Consider the following 18,421-nt stretch of genomic DNA (forward strand, 5'->3'; position numbering starts at 1 on the left):
TTTTACTGGTGGAGAATGCTGTATTTTTGCCTTTCTTATTATTTCTGTTACTGAACTGTATTAGATGAGGCAGTCCACGTATATCCTGCTCATTGTAAATGTCTTTTGTATTACAGGATTTTCAATGTATAAGTCCTCTTCTGTCCTGGTAATTATATACTGTTCTCTCTAGCTGAAGGATAGAGAATAGAGGTGTAGCAATGCCATTTGTTTCTTGCTTGTATTCTATTAATACAAATACATTAGATATTATTTAGTGTTGAGTCCCATGGATATAGGCAACATACTCTTAAGCTCTGCCCCATTGTATGTTTCCAGATTATATGCAAAATAGATCAGAACAAATATCAGTAAATCAGTTAATTTAGAGATTTTCATAAAAACCCAAAGAAATAATAACACTAGTTATAACCTTGAAAAAATTACTCACCTTGAACCTAAATTTCCTTGTTTATAAAATGTGAGAAAATTATTGTATTTCACGGTGTGTTGAGATGGAAAAACTATATGCAAAAGTGCATCTCAATAAGCCTTCTTTGGGTTTCCTGGTTTCTCTCTTGCATTTATTATTTCCTTTTAGGGAACCCAATTTTATCTTGATCAGTATGCCCAGTAAGCTGGTTTTGCCCAATATTGTTTTCATATCCTCCAACAATTCACAGAGAGGTGAGGAAGCAACAGAATTTTCTCTTACGCTTGATATCCCCATCAAAAGCTGCTGACATGGGCTCATAGGGAAGACACACCCGAGTCCACGTGTGCTCTGGCTCACCACTAGTCCACCTGGAAGCTGGTGAAAGCGAGCTCCTTTGGCCAGAACCTGTGGGCTGCTCGTCTCACAGGGTAAGGAAAAGTGCAGCCAAGAAGTTCCTAACTTCTGCTCATGGATCTAGAACCTCTGGAAATAAAAGGGAAGATTCTAATGCATGTGGCAAATGTGTATCTCCTGTGCAACAATCCTGCTGAGAGTTGGTTCCCTCCTGTTCCTTTTCTTGTTTTTGATCTAGACGCAGCTGAGAAAGCAGCTCATTCAGGAGCTGATGCACCCTGTGTTGAGCGGAGAAGTGGAGCCCCAGTCCATTTCAGTGGAAGGGAGCACCCTCCTAATAGGTGCTTCCAACTCTCTGGTGGCAGATCACTTACGAAGATGTGGCTATGAGTACTCACTTTCAGTTTTCTTCCCAGAAAGTGGCTTGGCAGAGGAAAAGGTAAAGTTTTTCCTTCCTGTTTCTGAATTTTCTATAAACAGCCTTCCCCTGCCCCCCCCCCACCAGGTGATAGCAAAGTGCTGCATAATCACTGAGTGCTCCTTGGCTGGCTTAGTCCATTTCTCAGTCATCTTTAAAGTCACATCATAGAGTTGCTATAGCAACTGAGGAGTACTCAAGTCTGATATTGTTATTAATTTGATGGAATCTCCATTAGAGTTTTGTAAAATTGTGATGTGTACAATCATGCAGTGTTTCAGAGCTGGAATTGATCCAAACTGAGCTACAAATGATTACATTGCTGTAATCCACTAAGACTCGTAACTGCCATTTCTGTCGAATGTCTGTTGAGAGCTTGGCACTGGGCTGGTGGCACTGCAGGTGTATGTGTGTCCCAGATGAGGCACCAGAGTCTGGAGATGTGGGTGATTTGCTCAAGGTCACAATATCTCTAAGTGGCAACACAGGGCAGTATATCTAGATTTCCAAAAGGTGGCTTTACAATGCCACAGTCTCTGTCTCTAGATGTTTCTCTTCTCCGTGCTTACATAAGAGAAGTGAGGAATGCATTAATTTTTTAAAAATCTGTGGCATTCTCAAATATTAAAATGTTTTATCACTCTTCTAATTATTTTAACTCTATTTCCACCATTACCTTTGAGCATATTAGTCACACTATTCTTTTAAAGGCAGATATAGAAAATTTTCCCTATTTTTTTAATAGTCTTAATTTTTTAGAGCCGTTTATGTTCACAGCAAAATGGAGCAGAAAGGGAGAGATCTCATATGCTCCCTACCCCAACACGTGCACAGCCTCCCCCATTATCAACATTTTTACAATCAGTGAGCCTGCATTGTTACGTCATTATGACCTGAAGTCTGTAGTTGACATTAGGGTGCACTTTTTGTGTTGTCCCTTTGTTTTTTACTCTCTTCATCTTATCTATACTTGTCCAAAAGTTTTATATTCAGAAGTTTTAAAAAAACATGAACAGTGTTAGTATTTGAAAGCTTAAATTTCAATATGCTTGTTTATTCATTAACAACCACATTTTATTTATCAACATTGGCAATTCTTTTTTGGTCCATCAGTATCTAAGTTTCTAATTGCATTCCACAATTTTGCTTATTGCATGAGTAACAGTCAATTATATAGTTATTAGAGTAGTAATTAACCTAGTTCATACACTTAAAGGTTTTAACTAATATAAAATGCCATTCAGAATATTTTCTTTAAAGGAAAATGAGTAAAAAATGAATCATATCAGTGTTTTCAGGGTAGATAATAGTAAATGATACAGACCGTACTGGGAATATATATTAAGAATAGCTACCCAAAATGTTTGTTTAAAACTATTTTCAGTATACTTCAGTCATTAATAGTTGTAAAGGCAGTAAAAATTTAATTTATTTACATTGTGAAGCAATAGTACTATAAAAAAAGTGGATTACAGTTGAAAGACCCTGGAATTCACTCATGTATTCATGGGTTCATCAGATATTTGAGTGTTTGTCATCTGTAAGGCATTAACTATTTCTGTCATTTTTATTAGGCATATCATCTTCATTGTGAAGTATTTGGAGGTTAATTACATGATCAAGAAAAATATTTTATCTATTTGACCTCAACATGTTTATTGTAATTTATTTAGTAGTGTAAGGAAGAACTTCAATTTTATATTAACACAGTTATAATCTTATTTTTTGTTTAATCTGAAGATGATTCTTAGTTTTATATTCAGAAACATCCTAATTCATCATTTAAACATTGATGTAAAAAATGTCCGCTGCATTAATCTTTTTTTCCCTTAAGGTATTTACTATGCAGGACCTATTACAACTCATTAAAATCAACCCTGAGTCCAGTCTCTACAAATCACTGGTAGGATTATTTAGTTTTTATAATCTGCTTTGGTTTGTTAATTATTGCTGAATCGTTGAATAAAGGTAAACTGTTTTCTTTTAACAGGTTTCAGGATTTGATAAGGAAAATAAAAAAGGTAGGAGCCTTCATCTTTATAGAGATATAGTAACATTTTTGTCACTTACTTTTCCTATAAAAGTATGAAACTAATAATTTTTAGGGGGAAGAATAAGGAATCTAATTTGAATTAAATTCTGATTTTTCTTGCTGATGATACTTGACCTTTTAAATAAACAGAATAATTGATCTGTTGTTTTGACAAATACAGATCATTTCTTCCATACTTCAATTTTTAATAGCTCTTAGATACTTAAATAAGAACATTGCAGACAGTATCAGTAGCCCTACAATGGACTGAAATATTGTCTTTGTAAAGATACCCATTGTTTGGAACATCAAGTCTTTTTATATCCTAGATATTCCCCTCAAATCCAGTTTATTAACGCATTAATGTTTGCTTAAAGAATGAAATTTCTGTTCAGCAGTGTGTCACATATATTTATTCTGAAGTGCTAATGCAGGCCTGACAGGTTGTTTTCATTTGGCCTTGATAACCCCCTTCATAGAGTCCACAACTGCTGTGAGACAATGGAAAATATGTATGTCGGTCTCTGCCCCCGTTCCTGGCCCAGAGCTCCTGAAGCCCTTGTCATTCCCCGGTGATGGGCGTGTCTTTCTTGCTCACGGAGCAGCCCGGGCTGGTCTCCTGGATGGCTGCTGGTGAGGGCTGGTAGCCGGAAAGAACAGTCCTGGTTAGAGGCTGGGACTCTTCAGCCCCACCCCCATTCCCCTGAGAAGGGAGAAGGGCTGAAAATGGACTTGATGATTGGCTGTACACGTATGAGGAAGCGTCCATAAAACCGCCAAAGCCTGGGGTTTGGCGAGCTGCTGAACTGGTGCAGACTTGGAGGTGCTGGGAGAGTGGCGTGCCCAGACGCCATAGGAGCTCGGTGCCCTTTTTCATAAACCTCTTTACCCTACGCATCGTTCCCCTCTGGATATTCATCTCTGTCCTCTGTTACGCCCTCCCAGAAACTGGGGAACGTAAGTACATGCTTCCCTGACAGGGTCGGAGCCCTTCTCCGGTGGGGTCTGACGCGCTCTCCAGGGAGAGGGTGTCAGAATTGAGTCAAATTGTCAGGCACCCCGCTGGTGTCACAGAGACTCATTGGGCGAGGGGACAACCCCCCACACGTCTGGTGACCAGCAGCGTCGGAAGACCAGTGCTGTGTAGCGTCTGTGCAGAAGCAAGGAGGCTCACAGGGAAGAGAGACCTAGAACGGAAGAGCTGGGTTTTTCCCCTAGGCAGAAGGGGGGAAGCTGAGATTCTTTTTCCTTTGCGACTGTCGAGGGTGCCACACCATGGGCTAGGCTTGATGGTGGACCTTGTAGCATGAGCATAAGCTGGTAACCTGCCTGTAATGCATAACTATTCTTTGGGTCTTTAAAGTAATCTGCCTGCAACATTCTGTCGTGGTCCTTTTGTGTTGTGCACTCCTGGATTTTGCCTGTTGTCAGCATTGCTACTCCCCCCACTACCACATTCATTCAGAACTTACCACTCAGCAAACATCTGAGTGGTAAGTTCTACTTTCTGCCAGCCATTAGTATGGGACGTAGTTGCCCGGTGTCTTTGGAGTAGTGGTAGCAGAGGATAAGTAAATTGGATCACAGGACATTCTAGACTGACTGCAAAGTAGGTTATCCATACGAAGTCCAATGTAAGGGGCCCTAGATTTTATATTGTAAGCCAGTGCTGTCTAGTGAAATTCTCTGTGATGATGGGGAAAGTCTGTGTGTCTGCTGTCTGGTTATGGTAGGGACCACCAGCCACAGGTGGCTGTTGAGCATTTGAAAAATGGCTAGTGGGACCCAAGAAGGAAAATTGTGACTTAAATTTAAACAGCTGCATGTGAATAGTGGCTGCCATATTGGACAGCACAGGTCTAGGGTATGTAGCTGGTGTCTGTAGTTTATTACTGCAGAAATAAACCTGGGGCTTAAAGGGATAGCAAGAAATAATCTGCTTATTAGATGTATTTACATTATCCCTAAAAATAGCTTTTCAACTTTACGTACTCTCTGTAAATGCTTCTGGTTCACAAAAACAACCGGCAAACAGCTCTTCCCAGCTTTACCCAGCATCCTAGTAAAATTTCTGAAACTCAGGTTAGCACACACATCAGGCATCGTAGTGGCAAAGTTGGGCTAGAACTCTTTGCTAACAGTGAAACAGCCACTGTTCAAATGAAGTGATTTAGAAAATTGGTGGTTTCCAATTAATGTATTAAGACCATCAGAAAACATGCAGAAAGATATTTTGTACCTAACAGTTGTCTATTCCCTGACAGGGACCTGTGCTCTTACCTTGCTGTGTCTGTACTCCGAGGCTGCAGATCTGTTACATGGCCATAGTGCTTTTGCCCCAGATTCCACTTACCCATTCTCACCCCCAATTTTCCCTTCAGAGATGATTATGCCCAGAAAATAGCTGGGCAGAAAATTCGGATGAGGGTAGAAAACTTGGGCACTGGATTTTTGCTTTCTGGAAGTTAAGATCCGTACTTGTGATTGGCAAAAGAATAGCTGCATAGATCAGTGGGACAGATCCGAGAGCCCAGAAGTAGATCTAGACAAATATAGTCAACTCATTTTGACAGAGAGCAAAGACAGTTTACTGGAGGAAGTGAAGCTGGAAAAGTTGGCGTTTGCGCTGCCTGTCATCACCAGAACCAGGAAGTAGAGACAAGGATTGAATTTTTAGGGGCACTTTATTCCGATGGCCAGTGATCTGAGAAGTGGGGGGGTTATGCACCCTTCTTAATGTCTCATTTCAAGGAGAAGAAAAGGGTAGGTAAGGGGTGTGGAACTCAGGAAGAAAGTAGGTAAAGGGTTTGGAATTCGGAGGAAAAGGTTAGTCAGGTACAAGCTGCAGTCCGGCAATTTTCCTGGCATCCCAGCCATTCTTTGCATCTGGACGTTCTTTCCCTGGAGCAGTGTCTCAGATACCATCTTGATGGCTTGCAGTCCTCCTGGGGCATGAAGTTCAAATTGCTTGTGGGTCTCCTGGAGTCAGGGTAGGTTTGGTAAGACATTCCACTTCCTGGAACAATAGCTTTCTACATGCATTAATTATTAAGCCTATTAAATGTAAATTAAAGCTAAAATTTTTTAACTGTTGAGTTCCCCCTCGGAAGGATAGTTTTTTCAACAAATGGTAGTGGAACAATTGGATGTCAATAGGCACAAAAATGAAACTAGACACAGACCTTACACCTTACACTGAAATTAACTCAAAATGAACTGCAGATCTAAATGTAAAATGCAAAACTATAAAGCTTTTGGAAGAAAACAGGAGAAAACCAATGCGATTTGGGTTTAGTAGTGAGCTATAACAGCAGAAGCATGACACTCAAAAGAAAAAAAAGGGTCAGTTGACTTTATTTTTAAAAATATTTTACTTATTTTTAGACGGGGGGAGGGTGAGGGAGAAAGAAAGGGAGAGAAACACCAATGTGTGAGAGATACATCAGTAGGCTGCCTCTTGCATGCCCCCAACTGGGGGCCTGTCCAGCAACCCAGGCATGTGCCCTGACTGGGAATCTAACCGGCAACATTTTAGTCTGCAGGCTGATGCTCAGTCCACCGAGCCACACCAGCCAGGGTTGTAAGTGAATCTTAAATGCATGTTGTTAATGAAAGACTCCTGTAGAAGAGGCTACAGTGCTATACTATTCTACTTATATAACATTCTGGAAAAGGCTAAATTATAGAGATTGGTAAACACATCAGTGGTCGCCAGGGATTTGGAGGAAAGAGGTAGGAAGTTGAATAGGTGAATCACAGGGGATTTTTTAGGGTGGTGGAAGTATTATCTATGATTCTGTAATCGTACAATATATGGCACTAGACATATGTCAAAACCTGTAGAGCTTTACAAAGTGAACCTTAATATTTGCAAATATAGGAGGTCAGGTGATCTCAGGATGGAATGCAGACAAAACAATCTAACTGTAGTAACCTTACTGAAGGGGGTAGGAGAAAAAGGGTGCTTAGGCCTTGACTGGTGTGGCTCATCCAGCAAACGGAAAGGTCGCAAGTTCGATTCCTGGTCAGGGCACATGCCTGGGTTGCCAGCTGGCCTCCTGGCTGGGGGGTTCATGGGAAGCAACTGATTGATGTTTCTCTCCTTTCTACCTCTCTAAATAAATCAAATCTTTTTCTTTTTCTTTTTAGAGCATAAGCACTTTTAAAAAAAGATGCTGAGTAAGTAAGTTTGGAAGTTGGGGATACTAGAAGACTAAGGCAGAAGGAACTGTATATACATAGGTGGCAGTTCTCTCTCATGGGGGTCCTGATTAACAATTCTAAAACCATTGTTCTGTACATATATGCCGGGATTGAACGATTGGGTAAATGGACAGTAGATGCCAGGAGCCAGGTTTTTGGCTGTTGGTGTGGGAGTTTACAGATAAGGGGAGCAGGCTAGAATGATCCATGTGATAATGGAGTCATTGGAGACGTCGGTGTAGCTTATATAGATACAGGTGATACAGAGAGAGATGCTTACAGATCTCTCTATATATTCATTTATTTCCTTGCTCTGCAGGCGCGGGTTCTAGAAGCAATGACAGCCCAATAGCCATGAGCACACCTAGCCCCCAGTTTAGGGCACTAAGATTTGGTTTCTAACCAAATCCCGCAATAAGAGGAGCCGGGGCTCCTTTGGGCAGTGGCTGATTCCAGAGCTGGAGCAGAGATGGTGTACAACATGAGCATGGGCCACCTTCCAGTGCCAACCTTAGGTGTTCAACAACAACAGCAGCAGAAAGTCCGCAATGAAAGAGATCCCATAGGCCACAGCTGGGTTATATAAATAACATGAGTTATGTGACGATACATGAGTTATATCCCAAAGAATGTGATAAATATCCATGAGTCCATAATGATGCAGATAAGTGATGGAATGAGTAAATGAGGCAAGACAGAGCCTTCTTAGGGAGGGGGGCTGTGCAGCGGCAGGGGATAAACGGGACGTGGCACGGGCCGGGGCTCGCGGAAAGGCCCGCAGAGCTGAGAGAAGGTAACAGCATTAGAGAAACCGAGGCCGAGGGCCGCCTCTGTAAAGAGTATCATCTACCATGGGATCTGAGGACCATTGCTGCCGTTGTTTACCTCTCCCGGAGAGGGACCCCGACTCGGCCTCGGAATAATAGTAGCCAAAAGCTGTGACTGGAGAAGGCCAAGAGCACAGAGATGGATGAGAGAAAGAGGAACTGCAAGGAAATGAATATGAAAGAATAGAGTTAATTTGTACTTTAGGGGAAGTAAAATCAACAGAAAAGAAAAGCTCTTGGCTGATGCAGAAGCAGGAGTCCATTCAACTGTTTGAAGAAACTAAAAACTTCTAAACTAATTGATAACTCACGGTTTAAAAAGAGTTTCCAACTATCCAGAAAGGTATCCAGTGAATGAAAGGTAGAAATTTCTGGCTGTATTCTCTAATGTCACTTTCTGCTGGTAACTAGAATGAACAGTTTCCTGTTTATCCTACGAGAATTTAGTTTACCAACCCAAAAGTCTATGTGCAATGAAACTCACACTCACAGATGAGGCTATATTAGAGACTACTGTTCTACAATTTGCCTTCCTTAGCCACCAATATTTCTTTATAGCCATAGATTTAGGTGATTATTTTTAAGGAATGTATTTAATTAGCCACCAGTTGGTGGAAGTTTTGTTGTTTTATTGTTTGAGTTTCTTGTTTGACTACATTGAAGGGTATGTGCATTTTAAATACACATAAACACTGTGACATTTCCCTCCCAGCCTGCGGACTTCCCCACCCCCTTGCCAACACTTCAAGTATGATCAGAGTTGCAATCTTAGCAATCCTAGTGGGAAAATAGGATCCCTCTGTTGTAGTATTAATTTGCATTTATTTATGACTTGGTATATGTTTATTCAACATTACAATTTTTTTTATAAACTTTGTCCATGTCCTTTTTTAAATTTTATGATTTGTAAGAGCTCTTTGATATGAAAATTAGTGCTCTGTTTTCATATTATAGCAAATATTTTTTTCCAGTGTATCATTTACCTTTTAACTTTATTTTGTGCCATATATAAATTCTTAATTTTTATGTGGTTAAATATTTCTTTTTATTGCATCTAGATTTTTGTCATGCTTGGAAAGAACTTCCCTCAGAAATTATTCTTAAAAGATACATAATGTGCCCTGGCTGGTGCGGCTAAGTGAACTGAGCACCAACCTACGAACTAAAAGGTCACCGGTTCGATTCCCAGTCAGGGCACATGCCTAGGTTACAGGCCAGGTCCCCAGTTGGGGGCGTGTGAGAGGCAGCAGATAGATGTTCTCATACACATCGATGTTTCTCGCCCTCCCTTCCCCTCTTTTTAAAAATAAATAAATAAATAAAAGAGATACATAATGTGAAAAAGGATAATGTTATAAAACCAAAATTTATAATGGACTGAACAATGGTTGCATGAAGGAAAGCTTTGAGACAAAAATATATACGTTGTGTTTTTTAGGTTTTCTTGTGGAGTTTCTAAAAGAAATGGCAGAATATCATCAGGCCAAAGAGACTCGTGACACGGACACTCAGACAACTCCAGTATTTCCCAGGAAAGACTCTCTTGGTAATTGTAGACTTCTGTCATACTTTCCAGTCCCCTGTTTCCTTTTGGGCGGAAGGAAATGAGCTGCTTCACCGTGTCGGGTGTGTTGCTGGGCTGGGAGGGATGTAAGCTGCGGGCGGGGTGATGCTTCCCTGGGGCGCTGGTGGTGGAAGGGACCAGGCGCTGCTCTCCAGTGCCGCTCCTCCCTTCGGGACCGCCAGGGCGACACCTTCTAAAACTCACATGGGTGCAGGGGCCCACATTCTTGTGTGCTGGGTCAAACCTCTCAGCTGGGAGGTTCTCCTCTGTGTCTCATCTAACATCACTCTATAGCCACTGCCGTGAGCAGACCCTAGAGTCTGCATGGCAGAGAACTAGAGAAGTCCATGGCCCATCAGTTCACTTTAGAGTTGAGGAAACTGAGGTCGTCAGAGGAAGGAAAAGCAGCTGGGAAACCCCCGGTCTGGGTCAGAACCGAGGCTAGAGTGCATGTTTCCTGCTCCGTGGTCCAGAGCCTCTCCCGCTGCACAGCCTGTCTTCACTAGCTTGCTGCTCTTTCGTTAGTGGTATGCTCAGGACAGAAGGGGCACAGCTGGCTCAAATGCTGTGAGCAAGCCACTTCTCTGCCCTGCCTACTCTTAAGGAGCAATGTGTCTTTAACGTATAAGACAATAAAAGTTCAAATACCTTAATCTACTCCTGCCAGCCTTTTCCTGTGCATATTTTTTGGTGGGCGTTGGTGTTTCCGTGGTTGAGATTTTACTGTCTGGGTTTGTGCTTTGCTGCATGATTGATTCCAATCCACATGTGGTTTGAGGGTGCTGGGTCTGCTGAGAGAGCACTGGAGTGGGAGACAATCCGCAGACCCGGCTCTAGTCCCCATCATGGACGTGCGTAGCCTCTCGGGGTCCTTTACACTGTGCAGGCATCTGCGTCCTTCCCTGTAAAATGGAACACTTGAAACTCATCATCTTTGATTCATGTGAAAGTCAGCATTTTGAGCATGTGACTCAACTTTCATCAAAGACCAACAAAAGAACCCTCTGCTTTGGTACCTAGATTCTGCAAACGGATGCCAGTGTTTTCTGACTTCAACTGTACTCTGCTTTCTTTTCCCCTGACATTTTATGATGAAAATGGCCAAACATTCAAAGAAGTTGAAAAGTTGTACAGTGAACACTTATATACCTAGATTTCACCATTCAATTTGTATTTTACTTGCTTGATCACTTCTCTGTCCATCCATTAATCTATCGTAATTGTTTGAATTATTTCACAGTAAACTGCAGACATCCCTGTACTCTCCCCTAAGTATACTCTTTTGAACAGACCTCTGGCTCATGTGACCACACCTCTGACCTAATTTCCTGTTCTATTTTTTAATAGCTGAGAAGCTTCAGCTTATCGATGATCAGTTTGCAGATGCATACCTTCAGCATCCAAGGTTAGAATCTTTAGAACTGAAATTGAATGAATATAAGAGAGAAATAGAACAGCAGCTTCAGGCAGAAATGCAACAAAAGGTAAATTTTATCTTGTTGCTATTAAAAAATGGTATTTTTGCTTATCTTTTCATTTTTAGGTATGTAGGAAAATATCTAGAATCTTTATTAGTGAATGTGATATATTGTTGTGCATATATTTTTCTTTCCACTTGATGTCTTTTTGCCTTTTGAATGATTCCTCAGGGACAGCGAATGAAATGAAACTAAAAATGAATGAAACTCAATGTATTTAGAGCACGAATGTTAAATCTGTTACTGTTTTTCAAGTCTCATTATTAGTATTTACAGTTATTTGTGATCAATTGGCAGTTGAAGCACTTTAAAAATAATGAAATAGCAAAAATTAAAATGGAAGAGAAGAGGAAGTCTGAGGCGGAATTAGCGAAGTTCTGGAATGATGTTGAGAGAGCTTGTCAAGCAAAGTCTGAAGCCCTCCTTTCTCGGGAAAAGATGTCCCTTGAGAGAATTCAAAAGCACCAGGAGGTAATATTTTAAAATCACTTACTGGGTATCTCTTTCCTGTAGCTAACAACAGATTGGCTCAAAGTCCAGAAGAGAGATGGGGCGCTTGCTGGAACAATCAGTGTCAGAAGGCCCCAGGGGAGCAGTAGGGGCTGGGGTCAGGAGCAAGTGGAAGAATCATCCTGGAAAGCGATACGCAGACTTCCTCCCTCTGAGACTGCTGGGAGGAAAACTGAATGTCTGCGTCAGGCGTGTGAGCGACTCACGCTAAATAAGTGGCAGACGAGAGGGTTGCGTAGCAACCTGGAGTAGACGGCCAGACGTGAGCACTGGGTGCTGGGGTGAAGGCGGGGCAGCTCTCTGGAGCACACAGGACTGCTCAAGCTGATCCGGGGGCCCTGCTGTGGTGGGCAACCTGGGACTGACGTGGACCAACCCAGGTGCTCGAGGCTGCTTGTTCTGCTGTAGCTCTTGGCAGCATTTGGGAGGTCAGCCAGGGCAGAAAGACAGTCACCTTTGGAGAGTGGAGCTGCATGGAGCTGAATTTACTTGATTTGAGAAAGGCAGCCCGTTCAGCCGAAGGCGTTGGGGTTCGGCACGATGGTGAGGGGGACCAGAAGAGAGGGCGGATGGCTCTAGCCTAGGGGAGAAGGGAGGGCTCCGCGGCAGTTTCAAAGGCCTCAAGGAACAGGTCTGGGGATAGTGACGGGTAGAAGAGTAAGGGTGGACCCAGAGGACAGAGTTGCAGGTTGAGGTTTTAGGTGAAGTTGGAAACCAAACGCAGTGTGCTTCCATTGGAGCAAAGGCAGGGGGCCCTGGAAGAGAGGAGTCCAGGGCTGCAAGTGTCAGCCATGTGGCCATTTGACCTTGTCACCCAGGAAAGGGGCAGGACAGGAGGTGGAGAGGTTGAGGAGTGGCCGGGAATGTGGGTGGGCAGGAGGGATTGGATCCGCTCCATTAGGAAAAACGGGTTCCTTTCCCGAGGCTGTGTCAGACCGGATGGCACCTGGGGCTCGGTTTCCTGGGTGCGGCCAGATCTACTCCGGCCAGGGGTGGGGGAGGGGAGAGGCATCCTCCCAGTCAACCCTTGCCTGGAGCTTCTCAGTAAGTCCCAGTTAGTAATGGTAATTGTACCCTCTCTACAGTTTTGTATAGCATTTTGGGGAACTGGGCTCATTTGAGCTCTAAAAGTAAATGTTGGAAGCAGAGGCCTTAGAGATGATTGGGTTGTGTTCACCCTAACACTTCCACCTTCAAGGTAGGTGACTGACTAGATCAGACCCACCCGACAGTTAACAGCCGCGAGTCCCCATTTAGTTAGCGGGTTCTCTGAAGGCTCTGGAGCAGGTTGCCATCCTCATAAAAGGCACCATGCCTTTACTCCACCACCCGGAATGTCCTTCCCCTTCTCCCCTTGGGGGATAACTGTCCTGTCCTTCAGACGTGCAGCTTGAATGCCGCCTCCTGGTGGCGCCTCCCTTGACTCCCACGGATGGACCCGTTTGGGCCTCATTCCTGCTCTGGGGACTGGATTCTGGCGGGGACATCATTAGGTCATAGAGGGATTGTTCCTCTCTCCATTTGTAAATTGTGAACTTTCTAAAAGACGGGGGCGACTGTATCTGCTCATCTTTTTCTATCCAGCCCCCAGCGTGCTTTTTGACATGATACTCAGTGAACACACAGGTGGAAGTGTGGCCTTCGTTCAGGGGTCCATACGAACCTGCTCATGCCGTGTGAGAAGGACTCATGAGCTGAAACTCTCAGACAACAGCTGCTGAACCATGGGGATTCTATTTCGTTGAGTTATATTCCTGAATGTACATTTTACTCTTTTTTTTGCTGAAGAACTTATCAGAATTTTAAGTAAGTGTCTGAGAGATGTCAATTAAGTAGAACAATTACACAAGGGACTTTAGAAATATGGAGTAGTGTAGCTTAACTGTCATGGGGGAGGAAATACATTTTTGTGTAACTAGAACAGGCAAAATGCGTATCTTGAAGGGAAACCTCTTGAAAGTGAAATTGTTACCGTGAATGTATGTACTTTGATTGCTTTCTGGAATTTAGGAAGCAGTCTGTTAGTTCTAATCTGTTTCATTTTCTTTAGTTCGCTTGCTAAAAATTAATGCTTTCCTGTGCAGATGGAAACAAAAGAAATTTATGCTCAACGGCAGCTTCTACTAAAAGATATAGATTTGCTAAGAGGCAGAGAAGCAGAGCTGAAGCAAAGAATTGAAGCTTTTGAATTGTAAGTAATATGTTTTCATTTTGGGTATTCAGAATCTAGGAGATTAAAAAGAACGACATAGGCCTAAGTGTTCTAATGGTAATTGCCAAGTAGAGTTCTTGGTTGTAAAGTTGCTATCGTCTAGTTTTAAAAAGCACAAGTTAAGAGAAGCAAAGACTGGGATTTCACTTTTGAAATACTAGACATCGGGATGAAAAGCAGAATGAGACGCTATCATCAGGCTACAGTAAAACCAGGCAAATCATTTGAAGAAGGTGCTAATGCTTTAACAAGTCATGCTCACATTTACATTCAGTCATTCAGATCTAATGGTTGCACGTGCATATAGTAACTGAATTTCAGACACATTTACCTGCTCTGCTGTCAAAGGAAATATGGTGGCTGACGTGACTAGTACTGGGTCAAACTATGTCTTGTGACGTGTGTGTACTTTTTCTAAGAGATGACAAGTGTTTCTTCAAGTCTTACCTGGGATTAACAGCAAGATCACCAGTCTGTAAGCTTGGAATAAGCTATCTTTCCCATTTGGTTCTGCTATTAATTGACACAGATAATCTTTTCTTTTTTTAAAGATTTTATTTATTTATTTTTAGAGAGGGGAAGGGAGGGAAAAAGAGAGGGAGAGAAACATCAGTGTGTGGTTGCCCCTCACATGCCCCCTGCTGGGGACCTGGCCTGCAACCCAGGCATGTGCCGCACACTGAGAATTGAACTGGAAACCCTTTGGTTCGCAGGCCAGCACTCAGTCCACTGAGCCACACCAGCTAACACACTCACAAATACTCTTATTTCATTAAAGGGTTTGTTTCCATCTTTGTGAATGTTCTCGCATTTACATGGGCTCAACTCTTGATTTCTCCTCTCTGTCTACCGAACTGTCTTTTTGACAGTACTGAAGTGGTAAATTGATCATGAGAGAGAAAAGGAAAGTAACAAAATTTTTGGTGAACATAGCTCATGATTATACATACCATCACTTTACCTCCACTTCCCATAACTCTTCCTCCCTTCTAAGACTAGCACATGTAGTTTATGGCTCCTTTGCTTTACAGATTAGCCAGCAGAGGGAGCTAACACATGGCACTTTTACCCTTCGCTGGGAGTAGTCCCTGTTCCCTAGTACTTCTCATGGCTCGATGGTTACCTGTGAACCTAACCCCCATGGGTCTGGAATTGATGTGTGGGTGACTTGAGGTGTCGCTATTGAAAACCATTCCATCCTTCAGTAGTTTAGAAGTTCTGATTGGTCCATCTAACTTTTGTGCTCTCTTTCTGCACTCTTTTCAGTATTCAATCACTAGATTATGAAATGCCAAAAATAAACTTTCTATCTTTAATAGCTATGGGCTAATCAATTAAATATCACAGAAACAATGTTACTGAAGAAACAAGCCCTAAAGTACACCAACTGAAGTTTGGTTTGTAGCGTTGCTAAAGCTAATAGCACTATTCTTTCACCTCTAAATTGATTATGGCCATTTATCACCAGTAACCGTTATTTAAGTGTGAATCATCTCTGAAAAAGCACTTTGGCCTTGACGCTTTCACACGCCCTCCAGCCTGGTGCCACCGTATAGCTCCATGTGCTGCTTCAGACCCATCATAACGTGGTCAGTTCATAAAATAGATGGAGGACTTGGGGCTCTGTTTGCTTACTTCCCAGCGGTGACTGTTGCATAACCATTTTAGTCTGTGGAGCTAAAACCACATGCTATTTTTTCTCCCAAGGCTTTATTTCAGGTATTATAATTTTGTAATTAGCTTTTTATATATTTTTGCTAATTTCAGGGCCCAGAAGCTACAAGAAGAAAAAAATAAAAGCGTGAGTGATGCACTTAAGAGACGGGAGCTGAATATGAAGAGTATGGAGGAGACCTATGAGCAGAAGCTCAAGAATGAAATTCTGAAGTAACTGTTTGGCATTTCTAAAGAACTAATGTGTTTGAATTAAGTTGATGGAAACAGAGACTAATGAAGTAGATATGGTTAATATTTTATGGTGAAAGTTAGTATTTAAAAAAAATGCATGTTTCCATTGATAGCCAAACCTTTCCCATGAGTGTCTGAGTTAAGACAGTTCTAAAAAGATGCAATGCAGAGAATAGCATCCTCTGCTTGTTGTTACTCATAGCCTCTGTAACAGGTATTGAGGGCCTGTGATTTGCTTTAATTTTTAGGGCTCCCTGTGACATGCTCAGCTCGCACTGCTGATAAGCAATAAAATTGGAATTATAATCACTTTTAGTTCTCTTCTCCTCTACCCTACTTATACTGCTACTAAGATGCGGGTATCTATCAATTTAAATTATTTTACTTAGTGGTTCTACTGTTTGTCGGTGAACATGTGCCTTGTAGTCCGTCAAGATTCCGCAAAGTCCAGAGTCAGAAGAAACAAACATAAATTGACTCTATGAAGCAAAAAAAAAAAAAAAAAAAAAAAAAAAAAAAGGGGAAAGGAAAATATGGATAGCTGTGGTTACTATGGCTTTTCTATAGTCTGAATTTTATTGTGTTTCAGTGACTAATATCTTAGTGCAAAGACATTAAGCCCATGAGGTACCTTTTCTCTCTAGTGCTTAGTATAATGTCTGGCACATAAGACGTGTTCAGTTTAATATTTGTTGAATAAATGAAATCTTGGTGAAGAGGTGACTTGCCTGAGGGGCTTGAGTATTTCTTAATCTTTGGCCTCTTTTTATTGCCTTGATACTCTATTACATATAGTACCTGCAAAGTTTTCCTGAGGCTATTCTTTAGAAGAATCCTAATAAAACAAAACATAGTACCTTTCCATGTGCTGATTTTGACATGATGGATGTTATCTCTCCATATTTTATGTCATCTCCTCAAATATCGTAGTAAGCCCTGAAGTATCTGTAACTGTTACACTGACAGGAACAAATGAGTAAGTCTGTAGGCCAAGGTTCCATCACCATGGAGACCATTGTCTGCCTACTCTGGCCCGCCTTTGGGACTCTGGCGCAGGCGGGCGTCAGAGGATGCTCCCCGCGGGAGTGCTGCTCTCTCCTTGGTGCCCACTCTGAGCCCAGAAGTCATCTGGCAACAGGGGGGAGACCAGGAAAGCGGCTTGTGAGTGCCTCCTGGTACGGCTAACCCAGATGGGAAGGGGCTGGCACTTGGCTCTCAGTCCTGTGCTTGCCCCTGAGGCAAGAGGTCTCCCTCTGGGCGGCGGGGACAAGGCAGGTGGATGGGAAGTGACCGACTGCGATCTTTTGGGATTCAGGGTCAGTTGTATGCAGTGTAAATTTAACTTAATTAGCGTCGTTGTGTCCGTCCAGACCGAGACCGCCATAACTGTTCGCAGTAACCCCACAACAACACGAGTTGGGGGAGCCAGTTTACAGGACTGCAGCAGGCTTTACTGGACCCTGCATACTCAGCATTTGGGTCTCTGGCCTAGGACTGAGACCTGGAGGTGGTTATGCGTGGCTATGTCCAAGTGCCCTTTGGCACCCAGGTGCCATCGATAAGCGCACATATTGGCAGGGATCTGTCCAGGAAAGTGACGAGAAACTCATTTCCAGTCATTCTGATTCTTAGGTACCAACTAGAGCTAAAGGACGAGTACATCGCCAGAACGAACAGGCTGGTTGAAGAGGAAAGGAAGAATAAAGGTGACTCTTGGGGGAGGGGAGCTGTAGTTTCCATTTCTGAGAAGGTTTTAGCTTCCTAATTTGGGCCTCTTCCAAATTTTAAAAAATATACAAAGCTCACACCTCATTGTTACTTCACAATTACACACTTTTGTCCTTTTAATTTTACAAAATTTAAAATAATTGTCTCTCACTAGGTTTTTGCAAACCTTCACATTTAACCTTTTGTGTATTCACAAATGTCAGTGATATACTGGCAGGGTTTTATCCAACTCTATATATCATATATATTATATATAGTTATAATTTTTTAATTTATTAAAAAATTATAACTATATATAATTTATATATTATATATTTATATTTTAAATTTATTTATTTTGAGAGAGGGGAAGGGGGGAGAAAGGGAGAAAAACATCCATGTGTGGTTGCCTCTCGCATGCCCCCCACTGGGGACCTGGCCCACAACCCAGGCCTCTGCCCTGACTAGGAATTGAGCCAGCGGCCTACATTTCAATATGTTTCTAGGAGCTTGCCTGTGACAAGAAGTTGAACTTTAGGTGGAAATTTCAAAGGAATTCCTGGAGTAAACAAGGGCTGGGCACTTGATATTGACTTGTAAGGTCACCCAGAGTATGGCTGCTCCTTTGCGACTATCTTGTGGAGACTAATACTTTAGGAATTAGTACTATGATGTAGCTGGCAAATTATTTTTTGATGATATAGCTACACAAACTTGTATTAGATGAAGGAAAATGACAAAATTGTGACTGAATTCATAAGACAAGTCTTTGTCTTTAAGGAAGTTCAGATCT

The 18,421-nt window shown here is 42.2% G+C and overlaps 1 protein-coding gene across 4 annotated transcripts in view; it reads left to right on the top strand.

Moving 5' to 3' along the window:
* The window catches only part of OFD1 (OFD1 centriole and centriolar satellite protein), a 36,765-nt gene that overhangs the window by 3,478 nt on the left and 14,866 nt on the right, over nucleotides 1–18,421 (top strand). For 3 of the 4 annotated variants that reach the window (XM_054581068.1, XM_054581064.1, XM_054581066.1), the window contains exons 3-11: nucleotides 1,008–1,208; nucleotides 3,022–3,090; nucleotides 3,178–3,208; nucleotides 9,688–9,795; nucleotides 11,161–11,297; nucleotides 11,589–11,762; nucleotides 13,886–13,992; nucleotides 15,781–15,900; nucleotides 17,554–17,627. In XM_054581068.1, the coding sequence (XP_054437043.1) occupies nucleotides 1,008–1,208; nucleotides 3,022–3,090; nucleotides 3,178–3,208; nucleotides 9,688–9,795; nucleotides 11,161–11,297; nucleotides 11,589–11,762; nucleotides 13,886–13,992; nucleotides 15,781–15,900; nucleotides 17,554–17,627 (1,021 nt within the window). Of the gene's footprint in view, nucleotides 1–1,007; nucleotides 1,209–3,021; nucleotides 3,091–3,177; nucleotides 3,209–9,687; nucleotides 9,796–11,160; nucleotides 11,298–11,588; nucleotides 11,763–13,885; nucleotides 13,993–15,780; nucleotides 15,901–17,553; nucleotides 17,628–18,421 lie in introns of those variants that run through there. The other variant, XM_054581067.1, reaches the window with a different exon arrangement.

This window comes from Pteronotus mesoamericanus, unplaced genomic scaffold (genome assembly GCF_021234165.1).
Source record: "Pteronotus mesoamericanus isolate MK-2021 breed Mesoamerican mustached bat unplaced genomic scaffold, CSHL_Meso_final contig_65, whole genome shotgun sequence".
Lineage (NCBI taxonomy): Eukaryota > Metazoa > Chordata > Mammalia > Chiroptera > Mormoopidae > Pteronotus > Pteronotus mesoamericanus.